This window comes from Zootermopsis nevadensis, unplaced genomic scaffold (genome assembly GCF_977971745.1).
Source record: "Zootermopsis nevadensis isolate Lab colony 2312 unplaced genomic scaffold, Znev_1.0 Znev_ptg000017l, whole genome shotgun sequence".
NCBI lineage: Eukaryota > Metazoa > Arthropoda > Insecta > Blattodea > Termopsidae > Zootermopsis > Zootermopsis nevadensis.
Genome location: NW_028259149.1, coordinates 18,592,917 through 18,614,714, shown reverse-complemented (window position 1 = coordinate 18,614,714; position 21,798 = coordinate 18,592,917). Strand labels below are relative to the sequence as shown.

General features: G+C 45.1%; 3 protein-coding genes across 5 annotated transcripts; all 3 read right to left on the bottom strand.

Moving 5' to 3' along the window:
* Nucleotides 1-551: 551 nt before the first annotated feature.
* On the bottom strand, nucleotides 552-6,753 carry LOC110830465 (uncharacterized). Of its 2 annotated transcripts, none has more exons than XM_087350987.1 (4): nucleotides 6,426-6,753; nucleotides 4,968-5,117; nucleotides 3,424-3,590; nucleotides 552-2,706 (listed from the first exon to the last, which is right to left on the bottom strand). In XM_087350987.1, exons 2-4 carry the CDS (start codon nucleotides 5,106-5,108, stop codon nucleotides 1,791-1,793), a joined length of 1,224 nt encoding a protein of 407 aa, XP_087207113.1. In that variant the 5' UTR covers nucleotides 5,109-5,117; nucleotides 6,426-6,753; the 3' UTR covers nucleotides 552-1,790. The 2 variants fall into 2 exon arrangements, with proteins under 2 accessions (XP_087207113.1, XP_087207112.1); XM_087350986.1 differs by having other exon boundaries at nucleotides 1,719-2,706; nucleotides 6,328-6,442.
* An 827-nt stretch (nucleotides 6,754-7,580) lies between these two features.
* On the bottom strand, nucleotides 7,581-17,144 carry LOC110830418 (salivary peroxidase/catechol oxidase-like). 2 transcript variants are annotated; one of them, XM_087350969.1, is made up of 15 exons: nucleotides 14,860-17,144; nucleotides 14,629-14,766; nucleotides 14,370-14,589; nucleotides 12,764-12,945; nucleotides 12,197-12,309; nucleotides 11,703-11,911; nucleotides 11,349-11,519; nucleotides 11,021-11,214; nucleotides 10,746-10,932; nucleotides 10,330-10,527; nucleotides 10,098-10,245; nucleotides 9,665-9,992; nucleotides 9,374-9,572; nucleotides 8,871-8,976; nucleotides 7,581-8,490 (listed from the first exon to the last, which is right to left on the bottom strand). In XM_087350969.1, exons 1-15 carry the CDS (start codon nucleotides 15,121-15,123, stop codon nucleotides 8,424-8,426), a joined length of 2,724 nt encoding a protein of 907 aa, XP_087207095.1. In that variant the 5' UTR covers nucleotides 15,124-17,144; the 3' UTR covers nucleotides 7,581-8,423. The 2 variants fall into 2 exon arrangements, with proteins under 2 accessions (XP_087207095.1, XP_087207094.1); XM_087350968.1 differs by having other exon boundaries at nucleotides 14,370-14,766.
* A 133-nt stretch (nucleotides 17,145-17,277) lies between these two features.
* Nucleotides 17,278-20,700, bottom strand: LOC110830460 (putative defense protein). Its single transcript, XM_022065442.2, has 6 exons — nucleotides 20,563-20,700; nucleotides 19,032-19,282; nucleotides 18,471-18,610; nucleotides 18,046-18,134; nucleotides 17,787-17,853; nucleotides 17,278-17,621 (listed from the first exon to the last, which is right to left on the bottom strand). Exons 1-6 carry the CDS (start codon nucleotides 20,694-20,696, stop codon nucleotides 17,616-17,618), a joined length of 687 nt encoding a protein of 228 aa, XP_021921134.2. The 5' UTR covers nucleotides 20,697-20,700; the 3' UTR covers nucleotides 17,278-17,615.
* Between the last annotated feature and the right edge of the window lie 1,098 nt (nucleotides 20,701-21,798).

The window sequence follows — 21,798 nt, the reverse complement described above, 5'->3', positions numbered from 1 at the left end:
ATAAAACTGTATGTCTGTCCTCACGGACCTTCAGGAATCCACTATGATACAAAAGAAATGGACTTTATGCTTCAGTGACTAAAACATAAGTAAATAACACACCTATATTGCTCCAGATATTTTTCATTTATGTAAGATGGAGACAGTATGTTTCTCCAAAACGTTGGCATCTAACTCAAGTACACACTGGGCCACCTTGGGTCATGTATGTACTAGTAGCACGCATCAAGGGGCACCCACCCTACCTCCATGCTGTGCATCAGAGCAGACATCAGGGCAACATGTCTTGTTTCTGAAAATAAAAATGTGAAGAGTGGGCACACTTCTTATCTCGGTGTTATGTCGGCAAATCCGGAAGGTAACATAAAAACACTTTTTCGACAGCTGCTCTCTCAAAAGCCCTGAGTCTCGAGAAATAAAATTATGTGATTAGCCCCATCCTATTTGTTGGTTTAAAACCTATTATTATACAATACAGCAAAAGAGGTTCATATATCACAACATTTGAAAATTTGTTGCTATGTTATCCCAACACAGAATAATGCCGCAGCTTTCACAAGAGACTAATCACACAAAACTTTTATTTTTCCAGCCATTAGGGCAAAATCAGCTTCCAGACAAACTGTCATACACCTCTGCTATGCTTGTATTCACTTAAAATTTCAGGTACCCTAGAAAATGCTTACAGAATTGTATATAATGACTGTACCATCTGTTCTTATTGTGGGTTTCCTCTTCTCTGCATATTATAACAATGTTCATTACACGTTGACCATGAACTGTTTGCTGACTTATAGTGAAGATCATTTATGCTTCTCTAAACACAACTTGACCCCACATTATGCATATAACAAATAATTTTTAATATGTTTAGAACTGGGCACATGAAGCAAGCCATTTGTCAGTCAACAGATCAAAACAAAAACATTTACATGGAATAAAATTCATATTCAACATTCTACAGGATGAGCAGTGCAAAGTCATTTTTATGTTCCACTTCAGAAAATAACTGCTTTTACAATTTCAACTCTCCTTAATATTTTAGTTGGTTTTTCTTCACTACTTAAAAATAGTACTTTACATTTACAGTATTTCTTTACAATCCCACCCACTCACCACATATTTCGCTGTACTCTTATCCTTGGGGTTGTTGAACCCCTTGAGTCATATGTTTCTTTGTTGTCTCTGGACCCCAAGCAGTAAGGTCCTTTCATGAACACGACAACTAATGTCTTCATTAAATAATTTGAAATTCCTAAAAAAATATGACAAAATTAATTTTCAGTTTGCTGCATTTCCTTTACACTGACATTCCTACATGTATCAAGTACTGATGGCTGATTTTGTGTTACTAAGAATACAATATCAAATTAGTTTGACCCAAAATCCAATATGGCAGGATGCGACAAACATCCTTGAGAAAAAATGTAACTTTTCCCTTCTTAATCAAAGGCAGAGCATTTATATAAATATACATACTCATCAAAGGGTTAAACATACATTCCAGTCCATGGAGTATGTAATTTGAACATATCTCTGTGAATCAGGTTCTGGTAGACTTGCAATTATCTCATCCAGCTTATGTTTAGGCCTGATTTTCTACTTCACGTAAGTTACAAGATGTCACCAAGTTGCAAATTATTATATTTTAATAAGTTCCTACTTCAGACATACCCCTATTTAATTTTTTGAACACAGCCTGACAATTCTCACATCACTGTACACAGCAGTATGGTTAATTAAATTTTGCAAAGAGGATAATTAAATATACCAACACTAGTAACTGCCACTTATTTGGGCTCTTCAATATGTCTACGTGTATGTCTGTTGAGATCATATTTCTTAGCAAATGTCTTTCCGCAGTGCTTACATTCATGTGGGCGTTTTCCTGAATGAAGATCTGAATGTTTCCTCAAATTATCAAGCAATGCAAATGTTTTATCACACACCGGACACACATGTGGTCTTTCCCCAGTATGCGTGACACAGTGATTATGCAGGTCTCGGCGCCGATGAAATCCCTTGCCACAGATTTTACAAACAAATGGTCGTGTTCCAGAGTGTAACACAGAGTGGGTCTGAAGATTTGCACGCTGCGAGAAACACTTTCCGCACACAGGACAGACATGAGGCCTTTCTCCAGTGTGAGTCAGCTGATGTGTCTGCAAATTACTTGCCTGGCTAAACGTTTTGGAACATATCTTGCATACGTGAGGTCGCTCGCCTGTATGGGTCAGTACGTGGTCCCTCAAGTGAGTGATTCTGCTGAAACTCTTTGAGCAAACGTCACACGAATACGGCTGTTCTCCAGTGTGAATCAATGCATGTCGTTTGAGGTCTATCAAATGTCTGTAACTCTTATCACAGTCCTTACAGTCATACCGTTGATATTCTGTGTGTATTCGGTAATGTCTTCTAAGATTCACTCGATTTCCAAATCCCTTATTACAGATGTAACAAACATGAGGAAGATCACTAAAATGTCCAATAAAACCTCGTTCACCAGCAGAAATAAATGGCAATGTAACAGAAGTGTGGCAATTAACTGCAGTCACAGAATCTGAATCATCATCATCATGTACTTCAACACTGTCACCTGTGACATTTCCAAACTCTTCACTCCCATGGTTCATGCTCATACCTGCTTTTTTCCCTGAACACAGTGCTTCATCCTTATCTGAAAACTGATTTGTGAAGACCACTGAGCTGGAATACCAAGATCATACATTACAAATAATATTAAGCTTTCACAACTCAATGAAGCTCTCCCATAATATGAAACATGTAATTATGGAAATGATGTACTTTAATGACATAATGACACAATTCACAGTTTAAGCAACTTCATACACCCAGTCACAACTTAACTCTTCAGCACTAAATGCACAACACATTAAATTTAAATTCCCTGTAAGAACATTTTATGTAATGTGTGGTGTGTTTAAAAGGGGCAACTAAATTTCAAAATTAAAATATGATGCTCTTGCATTTTTGGAGACTCTTACTAGAGAATTGAATGGTGTGCACTTGACTTCAAATAGTCTCTGGATAATACTACTTTATACCTTGGGAAGGAGACGAGGTTCTGATTGAACAGGGATCCCAGAGGAAGCTGGCAATGGAGGAACAGCGAATCCCTATCCTGCACTCTGTAGTCATTCACTTACCTGAAAGCACTGAAACAGTCTTAAAAAAAGCACTTTACCAATTTCTGATCAATATTTTGGCACGGGATATAAGTAAGTCGATTTTATTTCTGGCTGAATTTTAAAACTATTGAGATTTAGTCTCACACTGAAGGACAACGTAATTTCCTAAGTCTCTCAGAGAAACCCTCTTAGAATCTATTTCCATGCATGGCAAAGTAACAACACCAAATTCATAGCAATGAAAGCATTCATAATTAAACTATATATTACAAACCTTGATTCTCTTGTTTTCTCTGTGTCAGCTATAGGTTCAGCAGTAGTAACCTCATCCTCTACTTCCTGTTTTATGTACACAGTTTCCATTCCACGAACGTACTGCTGCTTGGCTCCACCAGATCTGACTTGTGCGTTAGTTCCTTCCACACTTTTTGCTTTAATATCCTGAAAATTATGACAATGCTGGCAACTCCTTCTATCATACTGAACCCTACACTGTGTTCTGCAGAACTGGGAGTGTCCATGAGGGATTAACAGATTTCACTGCAATCTGAATCCTAAAAGTAATTTTGTATTTAAATTATAGAGTCAAACACTTTCTGTGCCAACAGACAATTTGTAATGTGCAAGATATTTAACATAACCTCTATTGCTAACAAGATGTTTATTTACATAAGCATTTATATAAATAGCCATGTACTAAGAGATCTGTTTGCAGTTTCATATAGTAAGATAGCTTCAAAGATGTATGATCAAAACAGAGACACAAGTAACACAGATCCCTTGATTTCCAATTGCTTTATTAACCATGTGCTTTAATTTTAGTGTGGTATATCAGCAGAATTTGCTATGGCAAAACAGTTATAGGGTTAAAAATGTGTGAAAAAAAAGTATCATGTTCGGATTCCTTCTCTTATTAAATTTTCAAGGCCACAGTTCAATGCACAAATTCAGCTGAGCTGTGTTGAACGCTGAAAGCTTTCCAATGCTTCAGCAAACACTGTAGTTTTCATCTTCAGGTTGAATGTGCATCGGAGTTCCAGGAAGGTTTATACAGAGCAGGTCAGCAGGTAGTGGATGGGATGAGAAGGACCTGACTGGCAGAACAAGGAAGTGGGCTGCTACCCAATTGGTAATGAACACGTGGTTTAGGAAAGGAGGTGGTGAAAAAAGCTTTTCATTTTTAATTTCTTCTTGCAAGAATGTATATAAAAGAGAACAACATTTTTATTTATTATGAATATATTACATGTCAAGCATGGAGAATGTTTTTTACCAGGATATCAATTATTATAATTTATTTTCCTGATATTGTTAACATGTTAAATTGAGGAAGTTGTGACTGGCTGAACACATAGGTCATGGAAGGGGCAATAATATTAAAATGGAACATTTGGAAATACAACGCAGTGAAATGGTTTCAAGTGCGCTACTTAAAAATGGTCCTGTCATCTGTGAGCAGTCATGTAAATGTGAGAGGTTCTGATAGTACTGTACATGATTTTTTTTTCTAACTGTTACTGTGACATTATGCACAAATATTTTAAGCAGATAACAGTGTAATATTCTAAACAATATGAGAAATTAAGATATCTTTCAATGAGACAAGTGTAGTATTTTTCACAAATCACCAAAAACTTCAATTTGCAGAATAAATTTCTGTATCCTTTTCAGAACTGTGCACATCAGAACATTATTTATTTCCTGCTGTGTCACCAGACACAGGCCACATAGACTTCTGTGAATTTCAGTGTCATTCCTAGAACAGGATTATAGAGTGTATGTGCGTGTGTGTTTTGCAAAAACTGCACTGAGCTATACCTCATCTGTGATGCCCAAGATATGTGAACCAATAGCAGTAGGAGAATCTTCTTCGTTCATATCCATGAACTCCGTTTCACAGAGAGCTGACACTGGCTCATTATCACTGTCTGAATCAGGCTCCATCTTCATTCCATCCATATATGCTTTCTAAGAACAGTACAATGGAAATTTAAATGCAAATCTGTACTCTCTGGATTGCTGGAATTTTTGACTCTTCCCATTGTCTGATGTCATAAAATTACATAACTGGGTGAGGCCCAGTGATTGAGATTAGCTCATTCTAATGAGCCCCAAACAATAGGTGCTCTTCTCCTTCATCATGCTTAAAGATGAAGACAGATCCAATCCTTGAAATATAGCATAATTTTACAGCATTAGATAAATCATAGAGTTCAAAAATCTGACAATCCAGATTGTATTATACCATCTCTTCAGAACCCTTTAGAAGAAATCTGTACTCTGTACCTGGTATAGTACTTCATTACTGATGCACCTACTCAGAATGTAAGAAAGTGTTTAAATACAAAATCTGACAGCATAAATATGTCCCAGAATATCACCCATGTGAGTACATGTAATATGTGCAATAAAATTATCACATCAGAATACTCAGGATGGGCATGGAGATGGTGCCTGAAATGTTGGCAGCTAAGTGTAACCTACTGACACAGCTGATTGCCCTACAAGATTTGATTGAGTTCAGTCACCATGAAAGCTTCAAATCATATAACATCTGCTTTGGTCCAGAACCAATGCTTTACATACTATGCTTTGAGATAACTTGTTCAGAATAACTGGGTTTAAAAAAAAACAACGAATACATTTTATGGATATATTCTGACAGAAGGTCGCTTTAACCCATTCTGTTCTGTTTGTTTCTTATATATAGCTTTCTTCATGGCTCATGTCCAATCAGGTTTAGTATGGGACAAAAATAATACTGCTGCACTTAAAGTACAAAACAAGCTGCATTATTTCCATCAAAACAAGAGATGTATGTCTGCAAACGTCACCAGACATTGAAATGATGGATACATTGGAATTCATTTAGGTTACATTATTTATCTTCATCTAATTATATAATACATCAGCTAGAAAAGTACATAGTATCCAGCTGTAATTCATTGTAAGGAGTCAACATTCTGACCTATAGTTTTATCAACTTTTAGAGTATCCAGCTGACAGGGGCAAATGAGTCTGTTGGTTTGTACTGCGGTGAAGAACACTATGCTTGCATAAGGATGTTTTAAAATACTGATTAACATGGTACGAAATATACACAATACGAAACAGATGTATACATAATTCTACAACTTCATGACTTCTACAGCTTACATAACCTCAATTCATTGTTTACCTGATGAAAGCGAATAGTTGATATGGCAGCATCTTTTTATTCTGGCGATACTTGTATTTGTTTCTCAAGCGCAATTCTTAATTTTTACACATCCTTACCTGCAACACTTGTACAACTATTATGGTTTCTGAAGCAGCCCGCAGCAAAACTTTACAAGCGTGGTTATTACGTAAATCATTTTAAATACAAAACAGATCTTATCCCTCTCGGACCACGGCGATTATGATCAACATCGATCAAGTAACTTGTGAAACCGGTGTAAATATATAACGCTTCAGTGACGACGCATTGAGGCATCCTGAAGGTGTAATGTACAATGTGTTTGTAGATTAATAAAATCTCGGCCAACCAGCCGCGTTAACTGGTTACCGTAGTAAACTGACGTTTCGGGAACAAACTCTGTCCCCATCTTCAGAGTTCTGATGTGACTGGATCTTCCGAGGATCCAGTCACATCAGAACCCTGAAGATGGGGGCAGAGTTTGTTCCCGAAACGTCAGTTTACTACGGTAACCAGTTAACGCGTCTGATTACCCGAGAAGATTTTATTGATTGTACTCGCCGCGAAAGTCTCAAATCCTATGTTTGTAGATTTTTACAAAGGCCTTCCACATGCCAGACAGAGGTGTGGTAATAAAGAAAATGAAGGAAGAAATCGGCCAGCCTACCGCATTATCAAGAACATGCTGGCATAGGTGACAACCGAAGTGTATATCAAACAATTTAAAACTGGGTGCTCCTTAAATCCATATTATTCACCATGGCAACAGCAAATGCATTGAAAGTTATATAGAGCAGCAGAAACACAAAACTTTGTTATGCTGACATCTCCTCGCTACCAGAATTTCAAGTGTCATTCACGATAAACTGAGCAGACTACCGAAAGCCATGTATTAAAGAAAAAACAACAACTGTGGAATATAAAGTCACACCTTCACATTCTAGCGAAGACTTTCCTGAAATATCAACTAAGAATGAAACTATTGCTCAGGATATTATATCAGCATAGCTACTGCTAAAATCTACCAACGTTGAGGCAACAAGAAAGGACGTATCAAACGAATTCAACGTGAAGGCTGCCAAGATTAAATAAACCACAGAAGATTAGATGATGACAGTAACTTGATGCCCAACCTCCAGCTTATAAGGAGAAATTAATGGTGACATGGACAGTAAGGATGAAGATGATGATTATGATAGCAGTGAGGATAATTATGTGGAGAAGGAAGGCAGCAGTAACTTCAATGATCAATGTAAACAGCTCGAATAGGGCAGTTTTATTTGTACGTTTACACATAAAAGAAGTAATATTTTCTTATATATCTTGACATTAGAAGGTAAAAACATTATCTAGTTTCTTCTTTGCTTTGCATATCTCTGCTGATAAATATTAGTCCCACTGAGTGAGACTGTTGGCTTTCAACATTAAAGATTACAGACATAGAGAAAGGGCACTTTTTCATCAATATGTTAACTTCTGCGTAGTTACACGGGCTACATTTTTCTAAATTCTCATTTCACTTGAACTGCAAGTGAAATTGCAGCAATTCTAATGAAGTATGTCTATTTAACGACCACTGGAAACAAAATTATTTCTTCTAGCTGGCCATGTATTCAAATACCATGTAAATACCTGAACTCTAACCTTGGACTGTCGATCTGTAACTTTCGAAGCAGTGAAAACAGATATAAAATTTTGTATACTCAGATTAAATTATTTATAGGGGAAACATATTTAATTAATAATTAGTGACATCTGCAAATGACTTGTAGATATGGTCTTTCTAGAATAAATATTCCACTGTTTTGTTTGTAATGGGCGACCAGTTTACCACATTACTGGTTCTTAGTGATGTCTTGGCCATGGTCTCAGAGCTGTACAGTGCTGACCAAAGAAAGCGGACACCTGTATTAAAATATTAAAAGAGGCTCACATCAGGATGTGACACAATGGTGAGAATTGTTCCTGGAGATTTGGCAGTAGATATGTTACATCGAAGTACATCTGTAAATTGATAAAAACAGGAACTGTCTAATCAAACAGAAGGCAGTTGACTTCCTCGCGGCTTTACCAGGGCCGGTTGCTCATCGCGTGAGCTAACCCGCCCAGGCATTAAGGTCAACACGAGGGATGGATTCACTTGCACAAGTCACTCTCTGGTTCCTGAAACAACAGTAACGTAAATGAGGGTAATTATTATGAACTCATAAATTTCTCTACACCTATTAATTCCTACATATTAAAAACAAATATTAAAATAGGAGGTTATGATGGAGCAGAAATCAACACTGCACTCCTTAAAATCCGAATTCAAACTGTCATCCTAATATTGAAATTCACATTCAGTGCATGTTCACCATTGCGATAACTAGATTTGCTCTGCATTATATGAATGTAAAGTAAACCTAGTGTTTGGCATCAGGGAACATGCCCTGATACAGAATTTTTAATAGTCATTTATGATCTCTGTGACCACTTTCTAGGACCACATAAAGACTTCGCTCTCTTCCGCAACAACAGTTTTGTTTCTGCAATGAACTCACACGAAGGAGGCCTGGAAGAACGCCAGTGGCTGCATGACAGCAATGTCGTCAGAGTTGTCGCACAGGATCCTCGACAGACTGGCCCTGCGCAGCTGTTCAACTTGTTCTGCAACGGTAAAGATATGTCACTTCACCAAGGGGCAGAATACCAATTTCTTTGATCCCAAATATTTCAGCAACAGGCAATCTATATTAAGATTGTCTTCGTGCACATTAAGAGACTGACTGGTCTTCGATAATCAATAATTTTGTGCTACCAGAGGGACTTTCGGAAATACTTCAAATATAATCACATCTTATCTTCTTTGTATGACTTTGCCTCGGATTACAGCTGCTGCAGTTGGGCCATTGGTTTCTGTTGGTAATTGCAATAATTCGTAAGGTTACAGTGTACAGTCTCTCGTTTTTGTAATAGTTTTGACATTTGTGTTCATTCACATTCAAAACGAGTTACGTAACGAAACAGTATTCTGAAGGCAACGCCATCTGGGGAATGTACTTACTCGGCGAGAAGGCGGACGGCTGGTTACCTTCCTCATAATAAAACCTGTCGCCTCGCCTCAGTCGGGCGAACTGGTCACCTACAAGACAAACGAATGTCTGCCCTAGCAATGCACCGGGCAATGGCTTCTCGGCCACGGCCGCTGCATACAGATCGATCTCGTCCACTGATTTGTATAAACCTCGCAGCACCTCCACACTCTGCATTAAGAAAAATGGCCCACTAAATTAATTAAAAGTTATATAAGGCTGAAAGTTCCACTTCATTACTCGAACTTCGAAATGTTCTGTACCTGTGAGTCCATGACGTCGAGCAAGTTGTCCCAAGACCTCGCTCTCGGCAGACCGCAAACTTCCCGCCAGTCGTTATAGGGAGGCAGCCCGTGGTCACGGCCCCGCTGGATGTTAAGTGCGAACAGGTCTAGTCCGAAGTCTAGGTCGCCTTGAAACAGATGGTCTGTCAGTTGTTTTGAGAAGAAGCGATCAAAACGCTGACACGTTTGAGTGGACAACCCACGAACGAAGTCGTCCAATACGCCGTTCTCGTACAGGACGAAGGGAGCGAATTGATGGTGGCTGAGTTCCAAATTCTCTCGCACGTTTCCAAAACGGGAGAATCCCCTGCGGATACAAAGGGTTTCAGAAAAGTCGAAATGACGCGACAGTTGCAACAACATTAACTGAAGACAAAATTACGGTATAGTTTCCATGCGGCCAGTCACTTACTGCATGTGACTCTGGATGAGGCTGTGTCCGAAGCGAAAAGCGGCTGTTGCGAATGCGTTCGTTATGGACGGGTTCAGTGACTCGTCGTATAGCTCAGTGAACCCACCATCTCGCGGGCTCAGCTCGAACTTCTCCATGTAGTCGAGACCTGCGACAAAAATCGAAATGAGATCTTCGATGTGACATACAGTAACGTGTTTGCACTGTTAAGATGAACGCCTCGCTGACTTACCGAGAACAAGGGGCAGGAACTCGTTGTACGTGATGTGCTGCATCTCAGCCACGACTACGCGTCGCGCCTCCTGGAACAGCGCCTCGTCGCTCCACTCGGGGTTCAGCCTCGCCAGCTCAGCCGCCACGCGGTTGTGTTCGCGCAGCCAAACCGTGTGCATCACCGTGAGCTCCACTTGCTCGTTCACTCGCGTGTCACCTGCCCGTTGCAGAACATTGAGGGATAAGCCCGTCATTAACATTGTGTTTTCAGCAGTAGTTAAGGAAATTGCTGGAAGTGCCTAAAAGAATTTCAACAGGGCGTTTGCAAGGAAGGGGAGCAACACTCTGGACTTCTTGCGTGTCGGTCCGCCCTACACACAAATGCTAGGAAACAAGCGACTGGCGCGCGTCTCCGCTCTGCGGCGGCCCACTTACCTGCCTTGAAGCAGGCGAGTCGCTCCGTGTCATCGGTGCACTCGCCTCTGTTCTCAGGCAGCAGCTGTCGCCCGTCCACGTTCTGGATGGCCAGTCGGCCGCCCCGACCCTCGCGAAGCCCGCGTTGAGCGTCCTGGCTCGAGCCATAGATGTTGGATCCGTCGAGGTAGGCAGTCACTTGGTTCATCTGCAACAAGCATGAAAGGCATTGGACTGGAGACACGGCGCCGAGAACGGACGTCATGAGGCCGAGACCCTCGCAGGAAATCGCATACCTGTTCCCTGGGCCCGAAGTTGCACTCAGGGCGGGGCGCGGGAAGGGATCGTACGAACTCCATACATCGCTCACCGAACTTGGCGAAGATGTGGTCATTCCGGGGTAGCGGGATCGGAAAGCAGTCAGGGTGGCGAAGTTCCGATTTGATGACGTCACCGTCCCGGCAGCAAGAGAGTCCGCTCCCACTCTGACCTGCGGGACGACCACGCAACGCCACGTCAATGTTTCAAATTGAAGGTGTTTCATTTATTCATCGGAACGCGCTCTCACAGAAGACAATGAGACGGCCGTCTTCTGCGTTGAAATGGCGTCTTGCCAAAACTTACCCCTGCTGATGGGCGTGTGTGTGAGATCGTGATCGAGGAACTGCCCCCACTGCATCACGAGCAACGTGTAGTTCTCGTACGGAATGTCAGCCTCCTGTGCGAACTGAGTGCTAAGAAGCCGCGCGCTAGGAAGTTCCTCGCCGTTGGCAGCCACCCGAGGAGAGTTGACGCCTGCAGGCAAACGCAATTGTTCATCTGGTTCTAAAGCCTCGGCTAAGACATTCTGCAGTAATCAGGGCCAATTAGTGCCTTAATTAACAAAGGCAACGACGACTGCGACGATGATGATGATCCGGAATGCGGCCCGGAGTCAAATCACGTGACGCAGTTTCGCCAATTAGTTCAGGCACTTACCGTCGCCGTACTTTGGTGGCAGCACTCTCTGCAGGGCCGAGCCCGCGAGCCCCCATCTCTCGTTCTGCAGGTTGTTACAGGATCCGTCAGCCGTGCGGTATTTGTCCGGACGGCAGTTGGCGGGGCGACGACACGTGTCCGCGATGACGGTGTTCAGGATGCTGAACGTGGGCAGGGCGAAGCGTCCTTGGTCCGGGCTCAACTGGAACCTGAAAACGAATGGCGAACACCTGGAAGTGGACGAGAGGGCGGAGATCGCGTTCTCGACCTCAGTCTGTGGATAGCAACGAGTCCCACAGATAGAAAAGACGATGATAAAAGGACAGTGCGGGGCCAAGGAAATTCTTTACTCGGCGTGAGACTGTCAGCTTCTCCAAGAAATCTCTTCTCCATGCAAAAATTAGATTATAGTAACGTCTTACGGCATTCATGAGCCTGAACGAGCTCGAAGCCATTTCTTAATCATTCCTAATAATAGCCGTTGCTGCACTCACTCGTTCACTAGACTCACGCTGGCCTCCACGCCCTTCTGCGCCTCTTCGCCCTGCTGCAAGGTCGCGTTCGTCGTCTGGAAGAACTCCTGGTGCCAGGCCGCGGGCGTCCCCACCTGCCACCACGTGTTAGAGTGAGTCTCGAATGTGACGAACAAACAAGGCAAGTGGAAACAAATGCTTTTCAAATATTCTGCAGTCACACGTTAGTGAAACTGGTAAAAGAGGGAGAGTCCTCCAAGCATCTCTCGTCGTTGTACCCAGCGCTAAATGCGCGTTTCAATAAGACCCTTCAGGAAACTTCACGCTGGAGCTTCATACTTTTGATGCCCCGGGTCCAAAAGCGGACCGGTCACTGATTGACGGGTTCGTTGTCTTTCTCAGTCCCTCGACATAAATATTCGCATTAGGTGACATACGATCTCCTCCGTGTCCTTACAATTAATTATTCGCTAATTACACTGTCGTGCGATGTCACGTAATCTCGGCTGTTGCAACATGCTACGTTCCATTTTGCTTGTCGCCGCAAACTCTGTGCGTGCTAACTCGCCAGCCCATCAGTATGCCCACCTGTACGATGACGTTGCTGGCGAAGAGCGACGCCACGAACTGGAGGCGCTGTCTCACCCGCTCCAGAGCCAAGGCGGCCGCAGCGTTCAGCTGCTGGGGGCTGAACGGCGGAATGACGACGGCGGGGGGCGGCGGGGGCACAAGAACGCCGTGGTTCGGACGATCCAGCCCGGCAGGAACAACTGCAACACAGACTCGTGCAGGGCGTCGTGTTCCGCCATGCCCACAGACAGAAAGGTAATGGCGGGTTCTCGTTACGCCCTTGAGGCATTCGGAAAGAGGGGGAGGGGTCAGCCCTCGCGAAGACTCGTCTAAATCCTCGACAGACTTCCGGGCAAGAAGATTCTTGAAAGAACGTACGATCGACTGGAAGCATCTGAAGGCGTCGGAGCGCAAAGGGACGAGGGGTCGTATCTTTCAAACGCAGTCGTGAGCAAAACTTCTGTTCACGACAACAAAAGAATGAGCACGTAACATCGCGTCATTGACATTTCACGGTCTTAACGTCACCGCCGCGTGGGGAATTCCTGACTTTGCGTTGCAAATTAGCGCAAGATCCGTGAAAGCTGACAAAGGGACCCTTCACGTCAACACGTCTGGTTCAAGGCCTGCGTATTGTCTCTTAATTTACGTAACCATGCTTTCTCAACTGCGTGGGTTTTATAGGTCGCATAGGACGACGATCAAGCGACTTAACAATGCAAAAACCTTGTTCAGGCAAAGAGAAAGATTCACGGGCGTTTCGGCCTGACATTGTACGCGAAAGTGTCGTAACGGGTAGCCTCAGTGCCTTTGTTCTTGCCGATGTCAAAAGATCACGTACGCTCCGAAACCGCTCTTTATAACGAAATGTTTCGGCCCAGATGACCGTCTTCTGGGTCGTGGCGCCGTGTGATCTGGTAGAAGTTTACCGAAGTTTCAGAGGTCCTGTCTGCTTCCATCATCAGAGCGATGAGACTCATCGCCCTGGACCTGGCAAGAATCTCCGAAAAAGTGATAAATTTCTACCAGACCACACGGCGCCACAACCCAGAAGACGGTCATCGTCGGACTCACCGACAACGCTCACAAATACTTCCTCCACACCATTTTAATATTATCATACAATTACAACAGTAATAAGTCTCAGATTCCTGCTACGTCCGTTGAGACGTAAGAATCGGACTTAGCAATGGCTAACGACTCTGTCTCTGAAGCAGCGTCGTTTAATAATACGAGAAGGGGCGAGGCGTCTACATTTAACACACGCAAAGGAGGGACTCGGGCTCTTCGAGAATGCAAAAGTGCCTTCAGGATTTACGTGCAAAGACAGCCAACAGACACTTGTAATCTTCGCTCATTATCCCCGCTTCTCGTACTCGGCGAGTGCAGCAAAGCATCTCCTCGGTGGTAAATTTAACGCAATTACAGTCATTACGGTGGCGACCTTATAATTATTTCCCCTTTTCTTCGGAAAGAGAACGCCATGAACACGGCAGATTTCTTATACCGCGCAGCGCAGTGTAATTTATGCAGACGAAATTGGCGACTTAATCGCCTTGCCTGCTTTGTAACTTCCACCGCGTTCTTGGCTGTGCAGAAATTGTGATTTGCGACGGACACTCACCAGACGGCCTCTTCCTCAGAGGACAGCAAACGCCAACCTCCTGTCCCTGCAGTCTGCAGGGTTGCCTTCGGAGTTCGGGCACCTCGGCGTAGAACGTGATGCATTTGACGAGGGGCCGGCAGAGACCGGGCTCGCCGCTCACAGTGGAGCAGTGAGGGGGCTGGTCCACCGGCTCGGGCTCTGAGGGGAACCGCACCGCTTCCTGGGGCTGGGCCTGAAACTGAGGCACTGGAGGCTGGAACTGTCGTATCGCTTGTACCTGAGGCACTGGAGGCTGGAACGGTTGCTGCCTGATTCCGTTCAGCTGTTCCTGCAAGCGCCTCTGTAGTTCCTGTTGCTGCCGCTGCGCATCCTGGAGCTGCTGTAGGAGTTCCGACTGTTGCCGCTGAATTAGTATCTGGAGAGCGAGAAACAGAGAATGAGCACAAGATGTCGCAGGTGCAGACTGTGCCTTGTGACCGTCATGCAGACACACGTACGACGAACTGACCTGCTGCTCCGCGCTCCTGGACGCCTGGGCCTGCGCCTGCAGCAGCTGCAAGTGGTCCTGAATCTGTCGCTGAATTAACTGAACCTGCTGTTGTTGAAGCTGTTCAGGAAAGAGCTCTGTCCTGAAGAGCTCGCCCCGTGGCTGGGCACGAATCACGGTCAACAGCAAACAGAGCGGTGCGAACTGCTTCATGTCTGAGCGGAGACTGGTAAGGCAGGCAGGCCGGCTGCAGTGGGCGGTGGGCCAAGGACGCGAGCGTTGCATAACCTGGACAAATCTGCGCCTACGCGAGACACGTAATGACAGAAGACTTCATTCACCCAACATCGATTACGGCGCTGTTTTTACGACTGCAGGATAGATCAAAGCAAATATTTTGGTGCGCTTGCGTGGGTTTGCACTTATAAATTCACCCCTGTGTCCAAGCATCGCACTGTAATGATAAAGCACTTCCGCGAGTGTAAAATGTGTGTTTAATTCCACGCCTCCATGACTTTCATCTTAAGAAAGTCCACTGGAAGGAAACGCAGTGTCCTTATGGACTTGCGGGCGAAGACCATCTTTCAAAAAATCGCCCAGGTTGTCATATGGGAATTACGCAAGAATTTTCCGTCACCAACAGAAACTGCAACGTCCTGTGCTTAGTTACGTAGACTGTGGAGTTACCAAGTACAGCGCGACTTCGCAGTTTCTGTCCCAACCCAGCGTTGAAGTCTCCAGGCAAAGCCACGTTCAGCCACACTCAGGCTTTCTTTGTTTCATGATGACTTTTTCCCAGACTTTTGTTTGAATAATCAGCGTCTCCCGTGTGAAAACTTCGCTCAATCAGTTAAGCCAAGTCACTGACATCCACACAGATTCTGTGACTTGAGACTAAGAATGTTGAAGTTAGTAATTAATTTCGTATCAGTGGCGATCGGTAGGCTCCACCCGGCCGTGATTAATGAGCACATGGCATCATAACTATTTTACATGTGCTCCAATGGGCATTTTGGAAAATTCACTCCACTCAGCATTTGCTAATTTTTGCACTTCAGCGGCGGCCAATAAGAAGCCGCCACTGCCTTCGCCTCGTTCTGAAGCGAGCACCCACTGCGCATGCGTCATCCCACAACAGTGGAGCCACTTTCACTGCAGACGATCATGGCTGCTGAGCCTACAGGGTGTTTCAAATAACCACGGCTTGGCGTCATTCAGGATTCCGAAGGGAGGCATTCGAAACGACTTCTGTGATACTTGGTGTAAACATCATTTAGACCACTTAACTATTCATCTTGCGTGATGAATGACGCAAGAACATAATTAATTAAAAAGTAATTATCGCGCTGTCTGAAACAATTAAACTTGTTATGGGTGTGAACAGAACTACGAGGTGGCCGGACGCGGGATTTTGTTCGTGGTAGGTAGAGGTCTCTTGTATTCTCTCTTTTCCAGACTGGTTCTGGGACTCGCATATCTTCCTGTTAGCGGGTGTAGGGGGCACATTCCCAGTGCGAGTTTAAAAATACACGGAGCTTTTCCTCCACTCCCTCCATACGCTCCTGCGTCGTGGCGCTTAGGCGAGTGTCGGGAGCGTTCGACCTTCAGACTGTGGGACTTCGTGGGACGAAGGCGTTCGGGGAATAACTGTTAAACTTCGGCGAGACAGTCGCCGCCTGTCCGATGGAAGTTTTTGGCTTCAGAGCGAGGTCAAGCAGGACTCACCGATTGCCTGCATTTGTTAAAAATTTGCATTGTTTTGGTACCAGAAGATTATGAAGGAAGCCACAAACTCGATTGGAATGCGAACCAATTCAAGGACGTTCACGTCTGCACATTTTAACGTCATCCTCCTATATATATATACTTCATATGTAACCTCAGTGATGTAGCCTTCAGTTTGCTACGCAGCTGTCCCGCAACACACCTGTGTAGGAGAAGTTTCCTACCTACAAGGAGAATTCAGTAATTGCTTCAGGTCTGTGGTGATGATGAATTCACACTGAATATATCAACTGCGCAACAAAATACTGATACTACCGAGTCAGGGGAGCTGCGCCTCTAAGAGCACACTTCGCAACACGAAGCCAACCACCGCACAGCAAAGACACGATCGAGCAGTCTTCTGGGTTGTAGCACCGTTTGGTCTGGGTTCGATACGTGGACCTCTAAAACGTTGGTAAACTTCTACCAGACTACAAGGTGCTACAACCCAGAAGACAACCATCTTCATTAAAATGGTCGTGTAATTTAGGTTAAGTGTTATTCATCTTCTGTCAGGTTATGAACACAAGCGCACAGAGAACACACTGTGTCTGGGCGACAACGTTAACAATTTCTTCATTCAGAGAAAAGGTGCAACGCAATGCAATGTGACTATAATCTTTGCTTCGTGAAGTGACCTTTACCTTACAACCACTGAAATTATACTCACAGACATCAGAAGGAAATGTAATATATTCAGAATACATGAAATTAAAAATGCCCAACAAAATGTAGCAGGTCTACTCACAGATGTGGCCAGGATCGCCCGTTTCTTAATGAACGGCGTAATGGAACACGTGATACAGGAATGCAGGAAGAAATTATGGATGGCTTCCAGAGGGAAACTCGATGGACTTGCTGTTATGGAGGAATTGGGCTGCAGTTAATAAAGAACTGTTTTCCTTAGACGTCGCAGAACAGAAGTTGCGACAAACTGTAGATCATGGCATTACTGGGTTCTGGTACATGCGTCAGTAACGAGATGCAGCTTGGAGCTGTCAAAACACGTGGATTCAGTTCTGGAAACAGAGAGAAAACAGCAATTATCAAGTTGAAGCGACTTCAACTCATACAACTGAATTTGTTGTTATACAATATTAAATCATATGTTTCTGCGTGCTGAATAACACAGCATTTGTGGATGGGGAGTCCCCCGATACTTTTCCAAATGCCACGAAACTCACCTTCACTTCCACGGAACCAAACCTGACTGCAACCCAGAACTTTGAGAAAGTCTCGACAATGGTGGCCCTGCGAAAAGGAAGCCACTCATTAGAAATCAGGTCTTCTGTGGTCTGTCCACAGTTCCAAAGGGCCGGTGGTGGATCTTCAAAAGCTATTCGCAATTTCAATGCAAGACACAGGCGGCGAGAGTCGCTGGTCCTGGGACATACAGACTCACTCAATGTGAGCTGCGTACAGGCAAAGAAGTCATGTGCTTACGTGATTGTCACTGTGGTCGGTTCATCCGGAGCGACCCACCGGAAGCTGAACGCGGGTGTCGAATCATAGCTGATGTAGCTGACGGCGTTCTGCGGACAAAGAGGGTTTAATGCATCAGTACTGGAGGCGGAGGGAGGGAGAGAGCTAGTGAAAATATCTGGGTATTTAACGGGTGACTTTCTGGGTGAATCTGTTGTGAGGGCTCCGACTGTTTCAAGGTACCAGTGCAATTCCACTTTCTTACTGGAGTGATTCAGCAAAGCCGTGGAAAACATTAATCATTCCAAGAAAGATTACGGTCCAATACAGGAAATGGAGTGGACTGAACTGGCTGAATGGTGTCTGAATTTTATGAACTTGCCAAGTTGCAGTATTATTTGATATAATGGAACGTTGTTATTCGAAGATGCAAAAGCTGTACTCACGTCCTGACCACTACCGCAGCTGGAGAGGGTCACGTGTTTGTCCTCAGATGGCAGGAAATGTCCCACCTGCACGTCTTGCGGCGAGCGGGCTTGGACGTAGAGACCTTTGAACTGTTGCTCGCCCACACCAGAAAACTCAACTGCAAAAGTTTGAGCGAAGAACACTTTTACTAGCAAGTTGGCAAACGTGGGTGGCCAAGGGTCAACCATTGGAACTCACTGCCATGTTTGTTGTTGTTGTTGTTACTTATTATAATAATCTGCGCAGCTATGGAGGATAAAGAAAGGCCTTCTTGTGATTTCGGAGTTTGGCAGGATTCCTCTGATGGGGGATCGGTCCGTCAGCGACCCTGTGCCTACACAGCAAAATTGCATGCCCCGAGTGAGATCTGAACCCTTGAGCCCGAAACTGACGAGGCTGGAGACACCTCAGGCGGGCGAACACTCAGGAAGCCTGGTTGTAGTGTTAGGATAATATTAAAAATGAGCTGTGCATTGGCAAGGTTTACACTTATTTTTAAGTTTAATGAGCGGAGCCAGTGTATCAACTCTTCCTGTTACCTGTCACGACGCCTCCGGGCGCCACCGTCGTGTCAGACAGTTCCACCTTGTACGGCGCGTCGCTGTTCTGCGCCTGCGCGTTGCCGTGGGCCGGCAGCATGCTCGCACACACGGAGCTGATGTTCTCATGGGCGTCGATCAGGCCCTTCAGGGAGGTGGTGGGCGGCGTGACGGTCACGGCAAACGAGATGGGGCGGACATCCTCTGGGACGGGCGACCCGGCCGCGAGGAACAGGCAGGCCACCACAACGCTGCGACAGAACTACGTCAGTCGGGGCAGGTCGAAGGTGAGGACGGCTGGCTGTCTTCTGGGTTGTCGGGCCGTGTAGTCTTGAGATATAAAAACCAGTTGGACGAGGAGGAATCTCGGCGAGAGACTTCCTCATTCTGCCTCGTCAAACTGGTTCGTGTCTGAAGACGGCTTACTCATCGCCCTGATAACGGGAGGCAGCAAGCACCTCTGAAACGTCGGGACACTTACCAGACTACACGGCGTTTCGACACAGAGGACGATCTTGACACTCGCCACCGTCAAACCCTGATATCCTATTTAGAGCGATTGTGGTTTTCCTCAGTCACTTCGGGTAGGTTCTGCGTAAGCAGTTTAGGGGATGCACCGCTCGCAGTCAGGAAAAAGTGTAGGCTCACACAACCGAAAGAAGCGTCGTTAAATAGGCAAAAGACAATACGAAAGTTCGTGCAGAATTCGAGAAACGGCCAACGTGATTTTCGGATCCGATAAATCCGCCCTCTGACTTCCCGACGACCCGGAGAAATTTCGTCCAGCTGCGGGCTTTTACCGAGGAGTACAGGCGCACCGAGTGTTTAGCACTCCAACTTCGGAGCTAGAGGATTCCGTGTTCGAATACCCGCCTCGACACGGAACATTAAAACCAGCCACGACCACATCGTCTCTATGTTCCTCTGTCGTACGTTCTACGCTGTGCAATGAAATACCAAAGTCAACTGAGAAGTCACTGCGTACCGAATGTGCAGATGGATCGCGTTATACCGGGTGGTGCACGCTGAAAAGTTCCTTCACAACCATATCAACTCTGATGATGGAGGCACAGTCAGTCTCCGAAACGTAAGATTAAAATAGCCCGTGTAACTTTGGAAAAAAAAGCGTTAAAGTCTTTACAAACGGCGACCGCGTAATTTTAGCTCAGTAAGTGTTTTCCGCGTGAATACAAATGATTGGAAATGAGGCACCTCTTTCAAGTGGTCTTCGTGCCGTGCGGAAGGGGTCACTCCAGTGAGTGCGTGCGTTTCCCGAACGCTTAAGAAAGGTCCGCGGGCTGGAAGTTCCAGTTCTTACTCGAAGGCCGACCAGCCCACAGACAGCAAAATTTTTATCGCGACACAAAACTATCTGAAGGAAAGTCTGCGACCACTCACGGAGGCACGAGGATCGGGAGTTTCATGCACTTCGTGGGTGGGAAATCGTAAAACGAGACTCAAATCGCGTCTCCTGCTTCAAGAAACGTGCGAATATCAGAAATACAAAGTCAGAGCGAATCCTCGCACTCACCTGAATCCCGCTGCTGCTTTCATGGTGCGACTTGTGTCTTTCTGCCGTCTGCTTCTGGTTTTATACTCGGCCCGTCCCCTGCGCCCCTGCCCCCCCTCCACGCATCTGCTCGATCTGCCTTGCGTCACGGCCATAAACCGCACAAAACTTGCACAATCAACAGATAAGGAGGATAGAGAGAAACAGATCCATCTCGCTCGGGGTCGAGCAAGGTCGTTTCCTCCTCTTCAGAAGTTAACTACTCACGCAGCGAGAATCTAACCTCGCCGATTTACTCCGAAAGGCTCGTGCAAGAGGTCAGACGCCAGTCTGGAACTTCCGTCTGAAACAGCTGTTTCGTTGTAAGAATATTTCAGGAAGCAGACGACAACAATTTATGACAGCAGAAACGTCGTTTATGGATGTGCGCCGTAGTCTTTCCAACCCCCCCCCCTCCCTCCCACCAACGGAGCAAACAAGTCTCTCTTTGTTTCCGTATTATTCATTGTCCTTGAGAAACAACGTCATGGCTACGAACAATAACCGGAATGCGTGATTATCCTCAGTCGCCCAGGCCCTACTCTAAGCCTTCGAAGCGCGTCGAAATAATGTTTAAGAAATCAGTCCGAACCTCAAAGAAAACACTTCGCTATTACGACGATCGAGTGGTTAACGCCTGGACCTGAAATGTCGTCATGTAAGAAGCACCGAGAATGCAGCAAGATGGGGGGGGGGGGGGGAACCCCAAGACAACGCGGAAGGAAGTGTCGGAACCGCAAAACGTGTTTACAAAACAACGGAAATGAGAACGCGACGTACGGGGCCGAAAGTCTACACGCATTCTTCTCCCACATTCGAGCTACACGTCCAGTCCATCGTACAGCGACTGGTGTCGACCTCTAATATTCTCTGCTTAAGCCACGCTGGCCTTGTAATCCTGAGGTCTCGGGTTCGAATTTATAACTTGTGTTGGGCAAGGCCGTGGTCTAGGCAACACGGAGTTTTCCTCCGTGGCATCCCAACAATTACTCCATTCACACACAGAAGAAGGCAATGGCAAACCACTTCTGGATCATCTCCCAAGAACGTATATGAACAGGTCCCAGTCCGAGAAAACGATGGAAGGATCCTGTTCATATGGACCTGTCGTCACACAGAACACTAAATAATAATAATAATAATAATAATAAATTCTCCTCCAGTCCAGAGACGGTTGTCAACGCACTCTGCAAGAATTTGATATTTCGCCTCAATAAG